At 33.7% G+C, this 21,822-nt stretch overlaps 3 protein-coding genes across 3 annotated transcripts; all 3 read right to left on the bottom strand.

The window, feature by feature from the left end:
- Nucleotides 1–3,152: 3,152 nt before the first annotated feature.
- Nucleotides 3,153–6,484, bottom strand: LOC143565247 (uncharacterized). The gene is made up of 6 exons (XM_077052272.1): nt 6,241–6,484; nt 6,115–6,159; nt 5,835–5,867; nt 4,717–4,942; nt 4,425–4,602; nt 3,153–3,714 (listed from the first exon to the last, which is right to left on the bottom strand). The coding sequence occupies exons 1-6, from the start codon at nt 6,482–6,484 to the stop codon at nt 3,229–3,231; spliced, it is 1,212 nt and encodes a 403-aa protein (XP_076908387.1). The 3' UTR covers nt 3,153–3,228.
- A 7,068-nt stretch (nt 6,485–13,552) lies between these two features.
- On the bottom strand, nt 13,553–14,225 carry LOC143565246 (F-box/FBD/LRR-repeat protein At1g13570-like). Its single transcript, XM_077052271.1, has 2 exons — nt 13,625–14,225; nt 13,553–13,578 (listed from the first exon to the last, which is right to left on the bottom strand). The coding sequence occupies exons 1-2, from the start codon at nt 14,217–14,219 to the stop codon at nt 13,553–13,555; spliced, it is 621 nt and encodes a 206-aa protein (XP_076908386.1). The 5' UTR covers nt 14,220–14,225.
- Nucleotides 14,226–16,968: 2,743 nt separating this feature from the next.
- On the bottom strand, nt 16,969–20,039 carry LOC143565231 (PTI1-like tyrosine-protein kinase 3). The gene is made up of 7 exons (XM_077052264.1): nt 19,869–20,039; nt 19,545–19,792; nt 18,826–18,952; nt 18,469–18,742; nt 18,245–18,377; nt 17,764–17,850; nt 16,969–17,205 (listed from the first exon to the last, which is right to left on the bottom strand). The coding sequence occupies exons 1-7, from the start codon at nt 19,960–19,962 to the stop codon at nt 17,080–17,082; spliced, it is 1,089 nt and encodes a 362-aa protein (XP_076908379.1). The 5' UTR covers nt 19,963–20,039; the 3' UTR covers nt 16,969–17,079.
- Nucleotides 20,040–21,822: the final 1,783 nt, after the last annotated feature.

Genomic DNA, 21,822 nt, shown 5'->3' with positions numbered 1-21,822 from the left:
GTTAATTCGATTGAGGCTATTAACTGAACCAAACCCTGCACACCCCTAAATAGTACTCTACCCTTTACACTTTTACCCAAATTGACAAATGTTACCCAAATCAAACAATAAACAACGTATTGTATTTTAGAACAAATAGATTTGAAATAATAATACCTGTTGCAAGCAACCTGCCACCAGTGTCACCGACCAGAAGCTTAAACTGAAATGGGGGTTAGGGTTCAAATGAAGTACGTTGCATGCATAAATATGAACGTGTGGTCCGTTAATTTATATATATTTTTTAATGTTTTTTTAGATCTCATTATAACTTTTACACGTGTAAATTTTATATATATATATCAATTTAATTTAATATTTTATTTTACTAAATCACAAGTTTGTTTTTGCGGTGTAGTGGTGGAAGTCTGTGTTTTTTAATGGAGATTCGGGTTTGATTTTTACACACGTACAACGCTTCGGGGTGTGCATGCTATGAAGGAAGACTGAGATCTTTGTGATCTCTGGTTTGATCTTGAGGATGTCCAGGTGTTACCACCGGCTGGCCTTCGGTCAGGTGCGTTTTCTCCACAGTTAAAGATAACTTGGATTCGCTTAAGGGTTTCGTACGATTGAGTTGGGCAGCTGCCGTGACCTTTTACCATTGGGTCACCTCTTACATAATACATGCACAATTCTCTATTTAAAAAAAGCTAATGGAAATTATGGATGAGTTCTTTAAAATAAATGACGAGTGTCATTTATATGAAAAAATGGTTAGTTATTTATATGAAAAAATTGGCTAGTTTTTGGGTCTTTAATTTTTTATTTTTTATTTATTTATTTGTCTTTTATACTTGCACTCAATTCAATTTCCAAATTAAGTCATAACATTCTTTTGGCACATGAAGACATTTTAATTAACCCTTTTATCCAATTCAACTTATTAAAAACAATAAGAAAATTTGATTTAAATAATCCCAACTATTAACTATATGAGAGGTTGAAACCCGTTAACCATAATCATAAACGGGGCGAAAAAGCTGATCCTTAAGTATTTGAGGGCATCACAATCTCACCCGGACGCAACACTATTATTGAATATATTGAAGCTTGAGTGTCACTCTAGCTTGAGTAACCTAGCCTTGAATTTGGCTTGAAAATAATCATATGCCTTCTCATATGATTGAATTTAACAAAATAATTATATGCCTTCTCATTCTCAATCACAACTTCAAGACCGGAAAATTAAGCATAACATTTTAACAAATTCAAAATGCAAAATATCATCCATCTCAAAATATCACAAGGGATCAAAACAAATTTGTTTATTTCACAAGGCAGTCAACAAAAAAGAAACAAACCACCAAATGTTACAACTAACTGGATTTTGTACCACCAGTGACGCGCATGGAGAGTTTAAAAGGAGTTCTGGAATATGCAATTCTTCATCCTCATCAAATTCGTCACTTAAGAATATCCAAACTTGCTATAAAAACTAAATTCTGTACCACCGGTGATGCGTATGGGGAGTTTAAAAGGAAATCTGAATAACGCAATTCATCCTCATGATCAAATTCGCCACATAAGAATATCCTCACTTGCTTTAGTGCTGGTGACTTAGCGAATAGAAGCTTCACAAAATCCAACTCATGCTCTGAGTACCTAACACACATCATAATCTCCAATTCGTTCAGATGCTCCAACACAATATCCAATTCGTTCTCATCTTCTTCATGTGAGGGGCTGTTTTGTCCTTTTTCTCCCTAAATAAACCCCAGTTCTAATTCGCAAGCCCCCTCACATGAGGGTTGGTGTGTATATTTAGGAAAAAAGGACAAAACTGCCCCTCATGTGAAGGACACGCTGATGGGTTTAACGACCAGACTTTAATGAGATTAGTAAATTTGGGTTTAATTGTGAGTGAAATGAAACCACGGGGACGAAAATTGCAAATTTGAAACTATTAGACTAAAACAGTATATTTGAACAAACCACGTGGACAAAAACCACAGTTCACTCTAATAAAAGTGTTGGGTTCAAATCTTTTAGAAATGACAAATCAATTAACAAAACCATCAATTGTAACCCAAATCAAATAATCAACAAATGTATTGTATTGTATGTTAGAACAAATATATATATATATATGTATATAAAGAAAAAGACAATACCTATTGCAAAATTGGTAGCAACCTGTGTCGATTGCGAGAAGCTTAAACAGAAATTGGGGTTAGAGATCAAATGAATTAATAACTATACATTTTTAACTTTTTGGTTTTTTTAAGTTCATTAAACTTTTACACGTCTTAACAATTTATAGCAATTACTACAGATAGTAAAAGTTGTGGTTGGAGCCACAAGATTTTTTAAAGCCTATATTAAGCTTTAAGATAAATCATAATCATGTTTACGATTTAGAATCACTAGGTGCCAACCGAATTCGTGCCAGTTAGATGCCGTAACGTGTGATATAGACCAAATAGTATACATAGCAAGGAAGTTTATTATATGTAACTAGGTGTCTTACCCGACTTAATGCTATTCTTTTAAGTATTAAAAATTGGCATCAAATCAGCCTGGATTAAAGGTGTTTGCACTAGTAGTGAAACTACCTCACATAGGAAATCTGCATTTTAATAAACCAAATGAAGGCATTCTTTTAGACATAGAAGACATTTTAGTCTTTTATCCGTTTTAACTTATTATAAAACATAACAAAATAAACCAAAACTCAGAAGATTTAGTTTTAAAATTGTACCCGCAGTAAGAAATCGATGGTGGCGGAATGCATTGCATTGGCATTGGGAGGTGATTGTAGCAAGAAATCGATAGGGTAAAGGAGGTTTTTATTTTTGACATATATAACCCGCGTAAATTTTTTATTACTAAATTACAAATTTTATTATGTTTACCCAAATAGTCATTCGAGAGGTAAAAGGACCAAAATACCCATATGCTATGAGGTAACTTAACTAAAAAACTTAGTCCAATGAAAATTGAAATTGTAATTTAAAAAGATGATTCTGTAACTTGAGGTCAAAATGCAACATGCAGTCACGAGTCGAGCCTAGCTCAAGCCAAGAAAGAACCTTATAGTACATGCTGGAATTAGCCATAATTCTATAAATTAAAGCATCAACTTATAATCAAAACCAAATTCAAATAAAAAAAAATCATCTTTCTTAAAATCCCATCTCAGATCAAAACTCAAAACTGTTCATTTCCACCACACTTTCATTGTTTCAACTAACTGTTTTCCAACTGCCCGAAATACCTGCCCGACACAGTCGCTAAAATATTAAGCATAATAACTTCATCATCAAGGCTCGTTTTTGCAGCCCGCAGGGCGGCACACTTTCTCAACAGGCAACGAAGTGAAGCGCTTGTGTCAGCATCTAGAGGTGTATCAATGGCTGCACAAAGAGCAAACAACCATGCACAATCGAGTCGACGTAAATAGCTCATTTGCTCCACGGATACTATTCGTTTCCTCAGCATTGTCACGCGGGCCCTGGGTTCCATCTCCATAATGTTTCGAAAGCTGGGCAAGTCGTTGATGGCGGTTTTGTCTTCGGTTTGGTTGACATCAAGATTTTCTTGAACCATGAGTGTGTCGTCATTTGTGAAATCAAGATTTTCTTGAATCGCGTTGTCTATAATGGTTTGGGCGTGGGGGGTTGGTTCGGTTTGGTCCGCGAGTGAAAAATCTGAGCTTTCAGCCTCGGATAATGCCTGAAATTAAAGCAAATATGAAAACGACGACAAATTAGAGATTGAAAGTTTTGACTTGTTTACTTGTGAATAGATTGATTCAGGTTATGGTTTATTTCTAATGGGTCAAAGTGAGTGAAAAAAATAGCGAGAAAGCAAGTTAAATTGAGTTAACGGGTCAAAAGTCATCGTTTTACAATTTATTTTGATCGGTCAAATGAGTAAAATAAAATTTTAAAATAATAAAAAAAGCTAGAAAAAAAAATCAAGTTGGGTCAAACGGGTCAAAAGTCATCATTTTATAATTTATTTCTGATGAGTCATATGAGTAAAAAAAAAAGACAGAAAAACGAGTCAAATTGAGTTAAACGGATCAAAAGTCACCCTATCTCTAATGGGTCAAATGAGTAAAATAAAAAATGGCTATAAAAACAAGTCAAATTGGTTAAACGGGTCAAAAGAAACCTAACGAGTATCTTTAACGCATAAAACTTGCTAAATAACTTTATTAAAAGAAGTTGAATCATCATCGAAGTAACTAATTACATTGGCCAAGGAGTGTTTTGTGCCAAACCAGCCCGACCCGTACCGTTACCCAATCCACCCATTTTGCGACAACTAATAGTTACCATGGTAACTGTGGGCCCTCTAATAAGTCCTATGCAGTGAGTCACTAATAACAAGTTTAGACCACTATTTCAGTTTATTTTATTAAGAAAAAAAAAACTTACCAGCCTAAGGTTTGAAAAATCAGCAAGAAAAACATCTTCCCACTCTTTCGATGGCATTAAATGCTTGGGACACGCTGCAATATCTGGAATATTTGGCATATAAACAGTTTGCTCTTTGTTTAACACCGTTTTATCCACCTTTGCAATCTTCACCTTCGGTATACGCTTTGCTTCCCATCTATGCACAAATTGACTCATTCATAAGTAAACATATCAAAACTGTCACATTTAGCCACAAAAAAAAAAAAAAACAGTATTTTTAACACAAATAAATAAAAAGGTGGAACGTTACCTGACTCGCCTAAGATATTCTAGCCCATCTTGTGGTGGGCCCGAATCAAAATCCGGTTCTCCGGTAACATAAAGCGCAGGTCTTTGGATGCTAGCGTATTCGGAATCACTATCTTCGTCTTCATAATAATCTTCCTCTTCATCAAAATCATTGGCATCTATACCAGATAAACTTTCCACTTGGTTCATGTTCTGCATTTCACAACTAACGTTTTCAGACCCGTTACCTGCAAGATATAAACATATCAGTCAATATATGGCACTCTCATTTTTTATTTAACGAACACAAATACACAACAGAATAAACATAATTCTTAAAAAATAAAAAATAAAACACTTGTATGTTGAGATTTGACCACTTCAAGATAAACAAACCTATTACGTGTTATGACAAATGGTCAAAAGAACTGTCTATCAAGTGTCTGTGTGTACCGAAAAGGCGAAAACCGTATCCGTAACTGAAAAAAATTAATCGAACTGTGAATTCTGTGTTCGGTTCCTAAACGTATCCGAATTGTGAATATTAGTTTCGCTTTGGTTATCAGTTCCACAAATCTTGCTTATTTGCATAACCGAACCAAATAATAACCAATTTATTCGGATAATCGAACCAAACAAACTGAACAAATATGTTCAATCAATTGAATTCGGTTCAGTTAAACACATTTCTAATACGAACCGGTTCAGTTTTCAAAAAAAAAAAACACTGAATAAATCAGTTTAAGCGGTTAAATTCGCATCGGTTACGCCAAAATAAATTCAAAATCAAATAAATCAATAACCCCCCCCCCCCCCCGGGCCGGCGTGGAGCACTTAAAAACAGTAACCTAAAGATAACAATATACCAACAAAATCAGCAGCTGCACTCTTTTTTGTCAGTGAATTGAGTACAGGGATCACAATTAACATAATTTCAAAACTCAATAAATCAGTAGAAGTGGTTAAATTCAGTTCGGTTTTTGGTCAGGGCAAAAAGAAAAAAATCAAAACCAAATAAACCAATATCCGAACCAATGAACACCCTTAAAGTACCAACCACAAAAACCATCAAAAACAGCACTTCAAGACTTTTTTAATAACATCTACCAAAAATCAGTAACCTAAAGATCAAAAACATACCAACAAAAACACTCTTTTTGTCAACCACTAAAACTACACAAACACCATCAAAACTACATTCCAAGAATATTTTCATGCTGTCTACTAAAAATTACTTTTTTAACAATATCTAGTTAAAACTAATAAAATTTAAAGTTAAAGATCAGAAACATACCAACAAAAACACTCTTTTTTTCAACCACTAAAACTACCCATACACCATCAAAACTACATTCCAAGACTATTTTCATGTTGTCTACTAAAAATTACTTTTTTAACAATATCTAGTTAAAATTAGTACCTACAGAATCCAGTCTTATCATCAACAATGTGAGCATATCAACTGCTATAACCACACATAAAAACCATAAATAAAAATAAAAATTGCATCTCAAGAGTTTTTTAAAGTTAAAGATCAAAAACATACCAACAAAAAGACTCTTTTTTTCGCCGGCGAACTGCGGCCGGGGATCAAAACTCACATAATTCCCATCCTCATCATGCTTACACCCCACCAACCCATCATACTCCTTTGCTACATCAAACCCAAGCCCACAATAAACCTCAACCCACTTCTTTTGCTGATCCAAATTACCAAACCTTAGCCCCTCAATTTCATCCCGGGCGTACCGCACTCTCGCCCGGTCACCTCTCTTATCACAATCACACATACTTACCCTCTCAAAATCAAGAAAATCATCAAAATCTTGTTTTTTTAAAGTTTTGGCCTTTTTTCGGTGCCGGGTTTGTTTCGGCTTCCGGGTTTCGGTGGGATGGATTTGTGGGTTGTTTGTGAGGTGGGTTTGGGTTGATTTGGGGATTTGAGATGTGGGTGTTGGTGAATTGGGTTCTCGAAGGTGTTGGGAATTGAAGCTGCAATTGATGGGTTCTTGAAGATTGTTGATGATGAAATCATCTGTGGATGAAGCTTCAGCCATAATAATGTGTTGTGGGGTTTAGTGGAGACTTGAAGAGGTGTTTTGATGGGTTTGTTGCAGGCTAGAATATAATTTAAGGTGTCTGGTCGGGTCGGATTTAGGTATTCGTACCCGATTATGAAAGCCTGTATAGGACGGGGTTTTTAATGTTTTAATTACCTGTTAGATTTCGGGTTTTCAATCGGGGTTATTTAAAATACCCGTTGAGTTTCTGGTTTCCATCGGGGTTATTCAAAATACCCATTGGGTTCGGGTTTCCACTCGGGGTCATTCAATTGAGTAATTATTTTTATTTCTAAAGCTTGAGCTTGGCTCATAAGTGGTTTTTCAAGCTTGAGTTGAGCTCGTTTATCATTTATTAATAAATTTTTATATATTTATAATTAAAAATATAGAAAAATAATATTATATAATATGCATTATTTATTTATTTATTTTATGTCCCTATACATGTACATTAATTAATAATAATAATATAAATTTTCAAACTCCCAAAAATCTATAATCAGCACGGAGGGGACGGTGGTAGCAGCGGAGTGATGGTGGTGGCGGCAGCAGCAGCTGCAGGCTGCGGCAGCAGCGTCAGAGGTGACAGTGGCGGCGGCGGAGGTGTCAGTGGCGCGGTGGCGACGGCGACGGCGGCGGCATAGGTGGCAGTGGCGGCGGTGGTGGCGGTGGAGGCGGCGTTAACGGTGGTGGTGGATTTTGAAGTTTATTTACCATTTTCATTTGTCCCTCTCAAATGAGAGAAATGACAATTTTTTCGCCCTAAAACTAACCGGTTTAGTCTCTGTTAGGAAAATGCTTGGTGGAGACCAATAGAAAAAAAGTTGGGATTAACCTAAGAAATTTTTTAAGTTGGATTAATATATGTCATAGGCCAAAGTTTGAATTATTAAAATTCAATATCCCTATAATTTTAAGGTGGCTTTGGGTCGGGCCGGGTCGGATGTAGGTATTCGTAAACCTATACCCGATTATGAAAGTCTATCTCAACCGACTAAACCCGCCGGGTTTTAATAGGGTAATTACTTGACGGATTTTGGGTTTCCAATCGGGGTTATTCAAAATACATGTTGGGTGTACCCAGTCCAAAACCCATTGGGTTTCTATCGGGTTTTGATAAATATAACTAATCGATTATATGATGATTACCACAAAAATAAAATGTCTCAAATAATTGTTATAAACAAGTTGCAACAAATAATATATTTAAAATATTTGGAGTATACTATATATAAATAAATAAAAAGTTATATCACGTACATTGGGTATATAATCGGGTCAATGTTACAAATCCCAAAACCCTAAAAGGTCGGGTATACCCATCCTGATTATGTAGGGTTTCCCATCAAGTTTAAGTTTCATTGTCATCCCCATGTGTAAACATGTGTAGTTTTTCAAGCTTGAGTTTAGCTTGTTTCGAGTAGCTCACGAATGAATTGGTTCGTATTCACCACTAGTTATAAGAAAGGATTTACAATATACTTAATAAAAAAAGTTAATGATAAATATATTTGTTTTACATTTATCTTATAATAACCATAAGAATGTTTAAAGTAAAAAGGAGGATGAAGAATTATATTATAAATTGTCTTTAATAGAATAGATGAATATAAAACTTCAAAAGATATTAAAGAACTGTATAACATCATGTCCACTCTCAACAGCGCAATCTTTTTATTTTTGAACAACGTTAGTTTAATAACAGTGGTGTCTCTTCAAAAAAATTGTAACACTTATTAACCTCTTCTTACCCAAATTTAATACTAGAATAATGGTCTTCTCGTTACACCAATAAATGAGTCTATAATCTCTTTTAACTATATGGATTTTTGTAGAAACAAATAATTTCCTACCAATTACCTTTTTTAATTTCTTATTAATACTTAAAGCATGTGGGATTGAGTTTGAAAAATGCTTATTGGCTTTTTTAAAAAATCATTTTGAAAGCCAGGATTTGGGGCTTTTGAAAAACTGTTTTTTAAACCTTTCAAAAAGCTAAAATAAAAAAGGTTTTTGTGATTGTCAAACACATTTTAACTTATTGGCTTTTGAAAACACCAATAAGCCGATAAATATTTTTCAAACTCAATCCCAAACATGCTCTTAGACCGTCCGTAGATGGCCAATATTGGCAGCGTTTTGGAGCCTAAATGTGACATCCCTTGATTTCGGGTCAAATTGTATTTATTTTGTATTTGTTTTTATGTTGTAAACCGACCCGATTTATATCCCGAACATTTCAAGTATATAAAATATTGGATTTGATGTTACTAAAACATTCCCACTTGTCTAATTTGAAAAACCCCTTTTACGGATTCGAAAACGGACTTAAAACGCTCAAGATACATCAAAAACGAACTTCCGAACGCGAACCGACGTGCTGACCAGCAGCAGACCAGCAGCCCCATTTTTTGATTTTTGTTGTTTTGTGACTTGTCTTGACCCCTCTTGCATGCAAACCTTGATATCACACCCCATGCTTGACCCTTTCAACCCACCCTATATATACACCCCTATCCCCTTCATTAATCCTTGCTCATTCATCTCTTTCTCTTCCAATTCTCAAACATTCAAATGTGTTCTTCATATTTTTTTTTTGGCAGTTTGACTTTCCAAAGTCAAACTGACCATAGTCTTACATTATAATCAACTTGTTAACACTTATTTACACTTGAAGATTGTTATACAACATATATATAATAGCACCCTTTGTACCTTCGGTGGGCATTTCTCCAGTCTCGGTCGGTTAAGTGTCCGGCCCATAAGACAAAGCTACATGGAGGACTCTTAATAGTCCTTGATTATATATATTTTCCGCATCTAACTATCAAACTTGTTATACTTGTTTAACTTCTGCTCATCTTAGTTCTATTTTACATTTTGAGTTCCATGGTTATGGGTTTGTAGAGACTAGCCTCGGTTATTCCGTACATAGCTCCAAACCGGAAGCCGAACTCTTGTTTACTAGTTTGTTTAAATAGTTGTATAACTATGTTTTATGTAAGATTTGAATTTCAAAAATCATTTTAATTAGTTCCATTGTTATGGGTTTGTAGAATCTAACATCGGTCTTATCCCGAAACAAGATCCGAACCGGAAACCGAACTTTCGTTTAAAAACTTTGTTGTTGACTTTTTGTATGTAAAACTTTGGTATTATTATTTATAAATTATTTTATAAGTTCTATGATGTTTGGACATGTGGTAACCATTCTTGGCCTTATTCCAAGATAAAAACCGAACCAAACCGAACTAAACCAAGTTTACTTGCTTAAGACACACAAGTGTGTTTTTAACCATTAAAGCTTATATATTTCTTTAAAAATACTTTATAAACTGATTTTAATTATTTTCACAAAGTACTCGGAATGTTGAATCCAATTTGATCTTATAACAAAGTTTGGACCGATTAAACCGAACACTCGCTTAACGGACATTGTTAGTTCTAAAACAATAGAACTACATACTTGGTTAAATCTCTTTAAGATTTATTGAGTTATCTCGTACATTTATTATTTTGGGAAAGTTGACTTTGGGTTTGGTCAAGTCACCAAGACCCGAACCGACCACCCGAACACTCGTTAAAACCCGTTTTAGTATCTATATTATAAAGGGACTTGCTTTCTTGCATTTTTACCCACCTTATTACTTAACATAGGTTGAGTAAAATTAAGGGCTAGATACTTTAACCCGGTTTCGAGCAAACTTACATTTTTAAAGGACTATTATTATAATTTCTTAAATATTTACATTTTAAACCTTAAACTTTAAATTGTTTACATTTATTATTATTTATTTTCGTTTAAAGACTTCCAAGACAACTTTTCTAATACAAGACTTCTTCTCCTTTAGGCTTCGTTCGTTAAACTCATCGTTCCGGTTAATCTCCAAATCATCAATCTTTCAAGTTTATTACTTGAAGGTGAGTACTTTCATCCCCCGTTTTCACTCTTTTATATTTTGGGGTGACATTGCAAACTTATTTAAATCCAAATGATTTATACTTGAGTCTTAAACCACAAACTTTATTGTATACTTTACTTAAATAAATGTTCGATTTGGTGATTATATGCTTATATGCTTGAGTGCTAATGTGTTTACCGCTTTTGGATGGTTGATTCATAAATCCGAGTATATCTGGCATCCCCTTATAGAAAGGTGTCGTTAATGTATTCTTATTAACGATTTCATACAAAATCCGAGTATATTTGGCATCCCCTTATAGAAAGGTGTCGTTAATGTATTCTTATTAACGATTTCATTTATCTAAATTGTTGCTATTATTTATTGTTTTGTATACAAGTTGTGGAATTTCATATTATATATCTATTGTTCAAAAACTATGAAATTGCTCACCAACCTTTATGTTGACAAAATCTATTTATGCAATGTTATAGGTTTGACTTTAGGTTGACTCGAGGACTTGAAGAAAAAAAAACGTTATCGAGGCTATTAGGATATTAGCAAAACGAACATTATATTATTTACTATGATTTAAATTCGGTTATTGTATGAACAAGTTATGTGACTCTTTGTGTTTTTATGAATTTAAATGAGTTGATTAAATATTGTCACTTAATAGTGTCGTGTGCGATGAACAATCGGTTGCGCCCCGACGTTTCCGTCATGGTCGGGGTGTGACACTAAACGCCGGGGAACACCGCCCCGGCCCAGCGTTTTCGACGGCTTTTCGAAGCAAGTGTTTTGCACATAACGTGAGGCTGGCTCGACTTTTGAGGGTTTTGTGAGAGAGAGGGGGAGGAGAGGCGTTTTGGGGCCACTTTCCCACTACACCCACATTTTGCGAAATGCTCAAAAGCTGACCAGGCATCACATGACGCAAAAAGCTCGTTTGTGCCTAGTTTTGACTACGCATAGTCCTAGGGATTGATTGATGATTGATGGTCCTAGAATATAAGTTGATGCAAAATTATACATCTAAAGAATTCACTGCAACTTTTACAGCTTCTTGTAAAAGTAAAAAAATGGTTACAAACCAATTTATCTCAATAACAACAAAACAAAATGTGTCAACACCACTCACTCATCACTTGAAACTGGCATTAACCATAATAAATGTAAATCAAGATAGCATAAAACCTCGTTTTTCGGTCTACATTACACATCGTGAGCTTGCACATGAGCCCCCGACACCTTCAACAATAACGTCTACAACCGAAGATGCATGTGGAGACCGTTTGAATATTTCCGAAATATGCATTTCTTCATCCTTAGCAACCTCATTGTAGAGTAATATCCTCGCCTTCTTCAACGCAGGCGACTTTGCCAAAATAAGTTTCACAAAATCCAACTCAATATCCCTATAAATCATATGTACGATCTCCAGTTCGTTCAGATGCTCCAACCATGTAATCAAATCATCTTTAAGTGTAAACAAGTCTCTTCTCTTGTATATCTCAAGCCATGAATTATCTAAAATCTACATGTTTATTTCTTTTGTTAGTGTATTTTCGCATAATAATAATAACAACAACAACAACAACAATAACAATAACAATAATAATAGCAATAACAATAATAATAACAATAATAATAATAATAACAATAGCAATAATAATAATAATAATAATAATAATAATAATAAAAATATATATATAATACAAATTGATTTATGTTATCTATTATTTACCTCTAGCTTGAGTTTCTTTAAGTTTGGGGAGCTTTTGAGCAAAAGAACAACGAAAGGTAATCCATCTTCGTGAAGGAAACTTGTATCTTTTACGCATACATATGTGAGGTGGACTAATGCGTTTCGAAGCTCTTGTGGAATACCATCTTGTGAAAAATAGTTGAACCACCATAGCCAAAACAAAAATTAATAAGTTAGTTTTATTAGGGCTGTAATCGAGCCAAGCCGAGCCAAGCCAGGGCGAGCTCGAACTTAAACGGGCTGGATCGAGCTTGGTTTGTTTAAAGATCGAGCCGAGCCTGGTAACTTTTTTATTTTTTAATTTTTACTTATTTATTTATTTTACTGATATATTGATATATAAACGACAAAATTTTTAGCATCAATTTATAAAAAAAACTATAAACTACAGAATTTATAACATTACATGTTTTATTTTTGTTTCTTTTTTGTAATGTTGTAAAACTCAGGTGGCATAATATATTTTATTTTTTCTTTGGTATGCTATTATTATTATATATTAAATTTTAGAGTTTAATATAAACGAACCATCGAGCTGAGCCAAGGCGAGCTCGAACTTAAACGAGCTGGCTTAAGCTCGGCTCATTTGAAGCTCAAGCCAAGCTTGTTAACTTTTTTATTTCTTTCATTTATTACTTATTTATTTATTTTACTGATATATTGATATATAAACGACAAAAATATAATTTTTAACATCAATTTATATAAAATTTATAATATAGAGAAATTTACCATTATATGTTTTATTTTTGTTCTTTTTTTGTAATGTTTTAAAGCTCAAGTGGCATAATATATATATTATTTTTATTATTTATTTGGTATGCTATTATTATTTTTATATATTATATATTAAATTTTAGGGTTTAATACAAACAAACCAACGAGCCGAGCCAAGACCAAGCCACGAGCCAAGCCAACCATGGCTTGAACTTGGCTCGTTTAGATTCGAACTTTTTTCGAGCGAGCCACAAACTTTTTGAACAACCCTACTTTTATTCACGGTTAACTCAATTATATAGTATATACCAAGTGGATAATATTACCCGAAGGATCCCAAATCTAATAGTCAGATTTTCAACCATTGGGAAATACTCGAATAGTTTAATAACGGTGGAAACGACATTTCTAGGATAAGTTAAATAGTCGATATCCTGCAGCAACAATACAATGTTTAGAAAAATAAAAAACATAAAAGACCAATGACGATAGTCGACAAATATTCAAATTTGTAAGAACTTACCAGCGTCACGCTCTTAAGTAATGGACAACCGGATAGGATAAGTAGAAGTGTTTCTTTAGAAGCCGTTACGTCTTGAATATACAAGCTTGAAAGACTAGCAAATCCTTCAAATAATGGTTCGGAGAAAAGACCACAACCAACGAGATGTAGGTCCGTTAACGGATGAGAAGCGAAGACACCTAGATGGAATGTGTACCCCGGGACAAATTCAAGTTTTAATTTCTTGATGGTGTTTCTATGTAACATAAGAAACATCATGTGATCAAAATCTTGAGGGGTGCCCTCGGTGACCATGGAAAGGGTGAACTCGTGTATTGGATCCTCGAGCAGTCGCAGGAAGTGGTCTATAGCATCGAATAATTTGCGCTTCTTGAACTCGTCACTATCGGTCGATACTTGAAATGTTTCCTCAATAAACGCAAGTTTAGGAATTTTGATCCAATGGTACCGCCATTCCCGAGATAGGATACTTGTTCTTGCTGCGTCTTGTATCGGTAAAAAACATAGGATGGTTTCTATTATGCTCGGAGGAAGCGTGCTGATTATATCCATTTCAGTGTGTTTTTGTTTAACCTATAAAAATATGTTTAATACACACAAAGTCACAAAATAAGCATAAACTTCTTAGTTGAATCTTGAAAGAACCGAACCGGATAAATATGTATTTCATATTAGTTTTAAATAAGGGTGCAAACGAGCCGAGATGAGATCAATAACAAGCTCGAAACAAGCCGAGCCTTATTGAGGCCGAGCTGAGCCTGAGCTTCAAAAAAAGCTTGTTTAGTTATCAAGCCCGAGCTCAAGCCTTGTGTATTTTTAAGTGTTAACTCTTTTGGGCTTCTATGTATTAATTTCACACTGCATAACAAACATCGAGCCAAGCTTTGGCTCGTTTAACTACACAAGAGCTCGAGCCAAGCTTAGGCTTATTTAAGAGTTTTCTCAAAATAAATAAATAAAAATGTATATAAAATAATAAATAATTATAAACAAGCCGAGCCCGACCGAGCTTGAGCCATGCTTAGGCTCATTTAAGGGTTTTCTCCAAATATATAAAAATAAATAATTATAAACAAGCCAAGCTCTAGCTCTTGTAAGTCAAAACGAGCCGAGCTCAAGCCTAGTCAAGCTCGGCTCGGCTGATAAAACAAATATGAAGGCTCTTCAACCATATAATATACCATGAAAACAGGAGACATGAAAAGTTAACTGTAATATGCATTCTTAATCCTAATCACAACAAATGATATGTAAATGACAGATTAATATAAACAAGCCGAGCTCGAGCCAAGCTTAGGCTCATTTAAAAAAAGTATTCTGAAAATATATATAAAAATAAATAAAAATGTATATAAATTAATAAATAATTATAAACAATGATGAAACAAATATGAAGGTTATATGCATTCGTATTCCTAATCACAAAAAAATAAATCATCGTAACATAAAACATTCAAGGGCAAGAATTAGATCAATCAATGAAACCAAAATAAAATAAAATAAATTAAGAAATGAAACCAACCAATTACCTGGAATCAGATGCTAGGGTTCAATGGGTACAACGAATGTTGTTGATGAAAACCTAAGTACAAAACAAAAACATCCTTTTATGTTTTTAGTGTAAATACGCTCACCCCCTTAGACTTTGCTATACTTAAAAGCTTCAAAGTTCAAAGTAAGAAAATTTTGTCAAACCTTTTTTTAGAATATTATTTTCATCTTATGCCTTTAGGCATACAAGGTTATTTTTCCGTTAAAGTTGAATTATCTTTCGCAATGAAAATGAAAGATATAAGGCTATGTGTATTGGCTCAAGCCTACATAAATGTCTCAAAACGTCCAAAAAAATCAGGAGTGTTTTGGGTTGGGAGTGTTTCCTACAAAACGCATCTCATGTTATTCATCCAAAAAAATCTGTTTTCTCCCATAAACTCCAACCAATCAAATCTTTTATTACCCTTTTATTGTAAAAATACCATATGGTGACATGGCGTCGCCCCTGTAGAGGCTTCATCCACTACACATGGTCTAATTAACTTTGGTCATTTCACATTGTCACTAAAATTGATAATAATCGGTCAATATGTTATAGTTTGTATTCTTAAACTCTTAACTTGTATAACAAAATATATTTTATGCACGCTGGTAATTACGTATTATGTCATTTATATTTAATAAGTACATAAAGCATCCTTTATGTTTTGGGTTTGTGCAACAAAATCAATCATTTACACTAAGAGCATCTCCAATGGTGCCTTATTGGCACCGTCCGGAAACTGTGAAGAGAAGAAAGCTTGCTAGATGGAGGAGAGAGACCCAACTATTCGGGGAGGCGGACAATTTTGTGCGGGAGAAGAGAGGGGAGAGAAGAAGGGGTGGTGGAGTTAACACAGATAGTGACTGATATTTCTAGTGAGCATGGTCTGACACTTTAACCAAAGCAAATTTAATTGGTTAAATAATTAGTTATTATTGTCAATTTTACCTCCTTTAATTTACTAGCATACATAATGGACAAGTTGTATAATTTACTCTTTTAGATGTCTTATATATACATATTTCTCTTATAGTATAAGAATTCATGGTATTCCCAACAAACAAGATTTATTGACATCCATATATAATGACACAAATTATTAACATCTATATATAATGACATAAAATTTACATATTGTCAAATTTGATGTAACCAAATACTACAATCATCTACAATATATTTCTTGTTAAATAATTGATGGTTTAAAAAAAAATTACTTCAAACATGTTACAGTGCTAAGACACAAATTAGTTTGTGGCAAAACTCATACAAAATGTTAAACAAAATGACATGTTTTAATTTATATAAAACATTAGATATTGATAACTAGGGGAAGATTAACGTACAAATGAAATTAACGTGCTAAGCATGAGAATCAAGTAGAGTAATTATATATACAAGTAGAGTAATTATGTAATTACATCATAGAGTAATTACTTAATTACTCTATGATGTAGTTACATAATTACTCTTATTGATTCTCACGTTTAGCACATTACTCTATGATATAATTACATAATTACTCTACTTGTATATGTAATTACTCTACTTGATTCTCACGTTTAGTACAATAATTTCATTTGTATTTGATCCAAACCCTTAATAACTATTATTAAAAAACTATAACTATTAATAAAAAACTATAAGTGATTCTTTTGCATTTCAACAAGTAGTAACAAAAAATAATTATGTGTTCATAACTAGTAAATCACTAGATCCCAATAGCAGACCATAAAAAGTTAAAAACCATGTATTGATTATTATTGACCAAATCTCGACAAACCATGTATATGTATGTAACAGACCAATCTGAACATCAACGTCTTGAAACCAAAAAAAATATATAAATTTGTAATTCTACTGTCACAAATCCCTTTATACTTCTGGAGTTGCTGTTGGTGCAGGCGCCCTCAACAGCGGTTGAAGCGCTTTCACAACAATGCTCATATTAGGCCTAAAGTCGGCCTCGTATTGCACACATAAAGCTGCCACCGCCGCCAGCTACATCAACAAAACAAATGTCAGTCAGTAGGCATAAACGGACCCGTTTATGCCTAATTTATGCCTAATATTTTCGGGTTGACAAGCGCACCCTTTTAGTTAAACAAGGTCAGGTTTCGGTCAACCTGGCGGGTTCATGGGTTGACCCGTTTAACTAATTTATTTCTTGTTATATTTTTTTTAAATGTGTTTTATGCAATAAAATAAACTGGTTGGGTATCTTATGCCGAAAATATAAACTAAAAAGAAAATTAACATAATATTTTAATATTTTATAATTGAAATGCGAGTGTTTTAAATTAGTTTGTGCTTTTTGTCGTAAAATAAAACTTAAGTATCAATATGTAAAAACAATAAAGAAATAATTTTCAGGTCAAACAGGTCGTGTTCGGGTCAACCCACGAATATACGGGCCGTGTTCGGGTTGACATGTCTCACTATTTTCGCGTTCGGGTTCGTGTCAAGTTTTCGGGTTTGTGTTAGGTTGGACCGGCGAACCCGACCCGTTTAACACTCCTATCTATCAGTTAGTTAATGATCGCGGTAAAATGCTAATACCTTTGCTACTGCTTTTGGAGGGTACTCTCCTTTGAGCCTTGGATCAACACATTGTTTCACCTTGTCTTCACTTAGCCTTGGTGTCGCCTTATGTGATAAAAAGAAAAAAAAAATTAACTCAATTTCACTTGTTTACATAATTTTTCTTTAGTTATACTCCCCGTTTTTGTGGGTCCCGTCTTCACGCCTCTCAACCAAATGGGACCCACAAAATGAGATCATCAAAATTTGTACAAAGACATAGTCTTTTAACATCAATATATTTAAGAGGTGGCAATTTCGACCAAAGTGTATATTTACTGCATAAACAATCCTAGACGCATTCTTTTCAGAACCAGTTATATGTTGAGAACTGCGAGAACCGCATAAAATACAAAAGGAGTGGATAAAAACAACTTCAGGTCAACCCCATTTGACCTGAACAAGAAATCACCCTGAACGATGAAGAAGTCAAAAGGAAAAAAATCAAAAAGCGACTAACCCAAGTGACAAGGCTCTGCTGTCCACGTGGCATTGTGTGATCAACAGGTTTCCGACCAGTTAGAAGTTCAAGCAGAACAACACCAAAACTATACACGTCACTTTTTTGTGTCAGCTGTCCCGTCATTGCATATCTACATAAATCATTAAACACATTTAGCAAACCAATAAAGTTGTTGAAGATAAAAGTTAAAACAACGTAGTAATAATATAATAACATATTACTCTGGCGCATGATAGCCAAAAGTTCCCAAAACACGAGTAGAATGCAAACGTGCAGCCATATCGGGCGCTTGATTCGAAAGATTAAAATCAGCAATCTTGGCTCGAAAATCCTCAAACAGGAGCACATTGCTTGACCTAATGTCTCTGTGAATTATTGGAGGCTGCGCCTTTTCATGCAAATATTCCAGCCCCTTTGCTGCATCGAAAGCAATCCTTGATCGTTGCACCCAATCAAGCACGGGTCCCGGTTGTGCGCCTTGAACACCCTTCCTGCCTGCATTTTTTATATGATTTAAAAACCCGACCCAATAAGTATCAACTTATATAACCTGTCAATTGATAAGCCAAGACACATACCATGCAATACGTCATGTAAAGATCCCATGGTTGCAAATTCAAAAGCCAAGACACGTGTATTTCCTTCCACGCAGTAACCGCACAGCTCAACAAAATTTGGGTGCTTCAGTTTCAAGACCATAGAAACCTAGGAAGACAAACATCATTAAAAAATGAAGAAAAAAAATAAACTTAATTTGGACGGGCCGGGTGAAGGTTCAAAACAGAATCAGGTCAACATAAGCGATCTTGGTACGGTTCAAAAACGAGTTGGGCCGGCCCATTCAAATATGTAGAAATATAGATCATATTTAAACTCCGATGAAAAAATGTAAAGGTGACAAGATCGATCAGTCGAGTAATGGATCAAAACATGTTTAAACATGTCACTTTTAGTTTGGGTCAAAACAGGTTTAAACAGGTCACTTTTAGTTTGGGTCAAAACAGGTTTAAACGGATGACTTTTAGTTTGGGTCGAAACAGGACGGGGTTGGATTCAGTTATCCCAGAAATATTTTTTCTATTTTTAGTTTTTTATGAATAAATAATGCCAAAAGCAATATTATCATAACTGCTTTAACCAATGTAAATAAAACAGTTTTCAAACGGTTTGTGTCCCGTTTAGAATTTAGGACTTTTTTATTTACTTTGGTGTCTTGCATAAACTTATAAAGATTATATAACTTAATAATAATCTAATCTTACAATAAAGAGGTTTACTTCAAGAAACACGAACTTACTTGAGTCAAAAACTCGTTATTTGATTCGGCTTCAGAAGAAACATCAAGGTTTTTGACAGCCACACTTTTCCCACTATTTAAATTTGCAAAATAAACCCTTCCATATGAACCTTCACCGATCAATGCTTTTGATCCAAAATTCTCGGTTTTTTCTTTCAGTTCATCGAGTGAAAGTGCTGGCACTTCAATCATTGGCACTTCTTTTTGTGCATCAAATTTGACAGGTGGCGGTACTTTGTTTAGATGCCCTACAATATGCATTAAGCAATATGAACCACAATCAAATTTTCAATATTTTAAAATATTTAATAATATGAAACATACCATCAATGTTAGCACTGTGGCTTTTTATTAAGCCATTTTCATTTGAGGGATAAGATTCTTCGACTTGGCACGTACAACACAACCACCTCCGCATCCTATCTCGCTTCCTCAATATTAAATCGTCTTGAGCCCTCGGTTTTCCCAAACGTCTAAAATATCCAGGTGGCACGTGTCCCTACAAAATCATTAAAAAACATGTAAAAATCATATTACAAACAGAAAGAAATCAGATCATTACAAAGTATTTGCAAGATGCATATCGAAAGTGATTATGCAAATATTGAATAACGGAAATCAAAAAATCAGTTGTAAGGAAATGTGTGCTACTTTACTGTTAGTGATCGTAGTGTTTCGATGTGCTTTTGAAGTTTTGTTCCTTCAAGTTGTTTTAATCACTTCTGATGTATAACATGTTTGGATTATTAAAGTTATTGAATCATGGATCAAGCAATGGTAAAATAATGTATCTAAGCAGCCGTGTTGTAAAAATCGGTCCCTAAAATCGGTAATAGTCAAAAACGGTCAAATTTCGGTCAAAGACCGGTCCAAATTGGTCAAATTACGGTCAAATCAGTCAATCTTAAATGCATTTAAAAAAACTACACTTGTTTTGAAAAATTATATATAAAATTTTGTGTGTGTGTGTGTTTAATTTTGAAAAATTACATACAAAATTCCAATCTGATTAAATTTCGTGAATTGGTATTCTTAGCATTAAACCGAATAACTAACCCTAGAAATTGCAGTAGCCATATATTCAAAAAGCAGTTCATCATACAAATTAGATCATCATCATTACAACAAACATAACACCATTTCAAAATCAAAATAATTATTATAAATTATTAATTGAATTTTATCATCAAACTGAATATTTAACCCTAAAAAGTAAAAATTAATCCCCAAATGCAAAAATTATTCCATCATATAAACTGGATCATCATCTTTACAACAAATATTTAATATCATAAATTATAATCAAAATAACTGTCATAATCATATATGATCTCTCACCATTTATAATAATAATAATAATAATAATAATAATAATAATAATATAAATTCTTACCACTAAACTACGAAAATGATGACGAGATTCCATTAACAATAAAACCCAGAAACCAAAATAAAATTGAGTCCCAATTTCCACCAAGAACGTAATTTTTAAAAAAAAAACAAGAAATGAAACCCTAGAAATTGAGAATCAAGATTTTGTAAAATGGAAGAGATTAATGAAATGGAAGATGCAATTGAACGTAAAGGGTGTCTGAAAATATGAAAAAGTAATGAAATTGATGAATAATAAAGCGGAATTGAAGGGTTACCTGTTGTTGTGTGTGTGTGTTCTTGATTTGATTTGATCTAGGGCTTGGTTTAATTTGGGGAAAATAAGAAAGAAAGAAAGTAACGGGTGTGTTTGTTTAAATAGAAATATATATAGGTGGTGATGATGATGATGATGATGATGATGATGATGATGAATCCCATTTATTTATTTCATGATTTATTTATTTTTTTACTAGACGGGTGCATGCGTGATGAAGCGGGAACACATACCATTGATAATTGTTTGGTTTCCAATTTTAACGGTTCTGTTTTGGTTTACGAGGATCAAAACCGCTACTAATTATTTATTTAAAAATCATTAAAACTGGATCGCAAACGCTGGTACGTAATTTTTTAACTAAAAAAACTAATGTGATATCATACTCAAATTAAAGATAATAAAATTCTCGCCTTTATGGTGCCAGTTTTTTTTAAAAAATATTAGCGTATGAAAATTTATGACCGTTTAAAAGTCGTGGATGAAAGTTGGGTTAAATTAAAAAGAATATATGGTTAAAAGTTAAAGGATTAAGGTTGTAATAATTACTTAAATTTACAAAATGGTTGTAACAATTACTTAAATATACAAAAAGTAATTAAAGTTGACGGGCAATATTGCAACTATTTT

The sequence above is a fragment of the Bidens hawaiensis genome, unplaced genomic scaffold (genome assembly GCF_021521415.1).
Source record: "Bidens hawaiensis isolate Kalapana, Puna unplaced genomic scaffold, B.hawaiensis_p1.1 tig00022310_1, whole genome shotgun sequence".
In the NCBI taxonomy this organism is placed as follows: Eukaryota; Viridiplantae; Streptophyta; class Magnoliopsida; order Asterales; family Asteraceae; genus Bidens; species Bidens hawaiensis.
This window is presented reverse-complemented; position numbering and strand designations above follow the sequence as displayed.

Bases quoted from the DNA above. Each gene is read 5' to 3' on its own strand.
- LOC143565247 (XM_077052272.1), bottom strand. From the start codon at position 6,484: ATGTGTGATTGTGATAAGAGAGGTGACCGGGCGAGAGTGCGGTACGCC. The intron at 6,160-6,240 runs GTATGTTTTTGA...GTGTGGTTATAG, and splicing joins AAAAAAGAGTCTTTTTGTTG to CAGTTGATATGCTCACATTG. The intron at 3,715-4,424 runs GTAAGTTTTTTT...CTTTAATTTCAG, and splicing joins ATTTTTCAAACCTTAGGCTG to GCATTATCCGAGGCTGAAAG.
- LOC143565246 (XM_077052271.1), bottom strand. From the start codon at position 14,219: ATGGATATAATCAGCACGCTTCCTCCGAGCATAATAGAAACCATCCTA. The intron at 13,579-13,624 runs GTCTTTTATGTT...TTGTTGCTGCAG, and splicing joins TTTGTCGACTATCGTCATTG to GATATCGACTATTTAACTTA.
- LOC143565231 (XM_077052264.1), bottom strand. From the start codon at position 19,962: ATGCGGAGGTGGTTGTGTTGTACGTGCCAAGTCGAAGAATCTTATCCC. The intron at 19,793-19,868 runs GTATGTTTCATA...TGCATATTGTAG, and splicing joins CCACAGTGCTAACATTGATG to GGCATCTAAACAAAGTACCG. The intron at 18,378-18,468 runs GTAATATGTTAT...TGATTTATGTAG, and splicing joins TTTGGCTATCATGCGCCAGA to ATATGCAATGACGGGACAGC.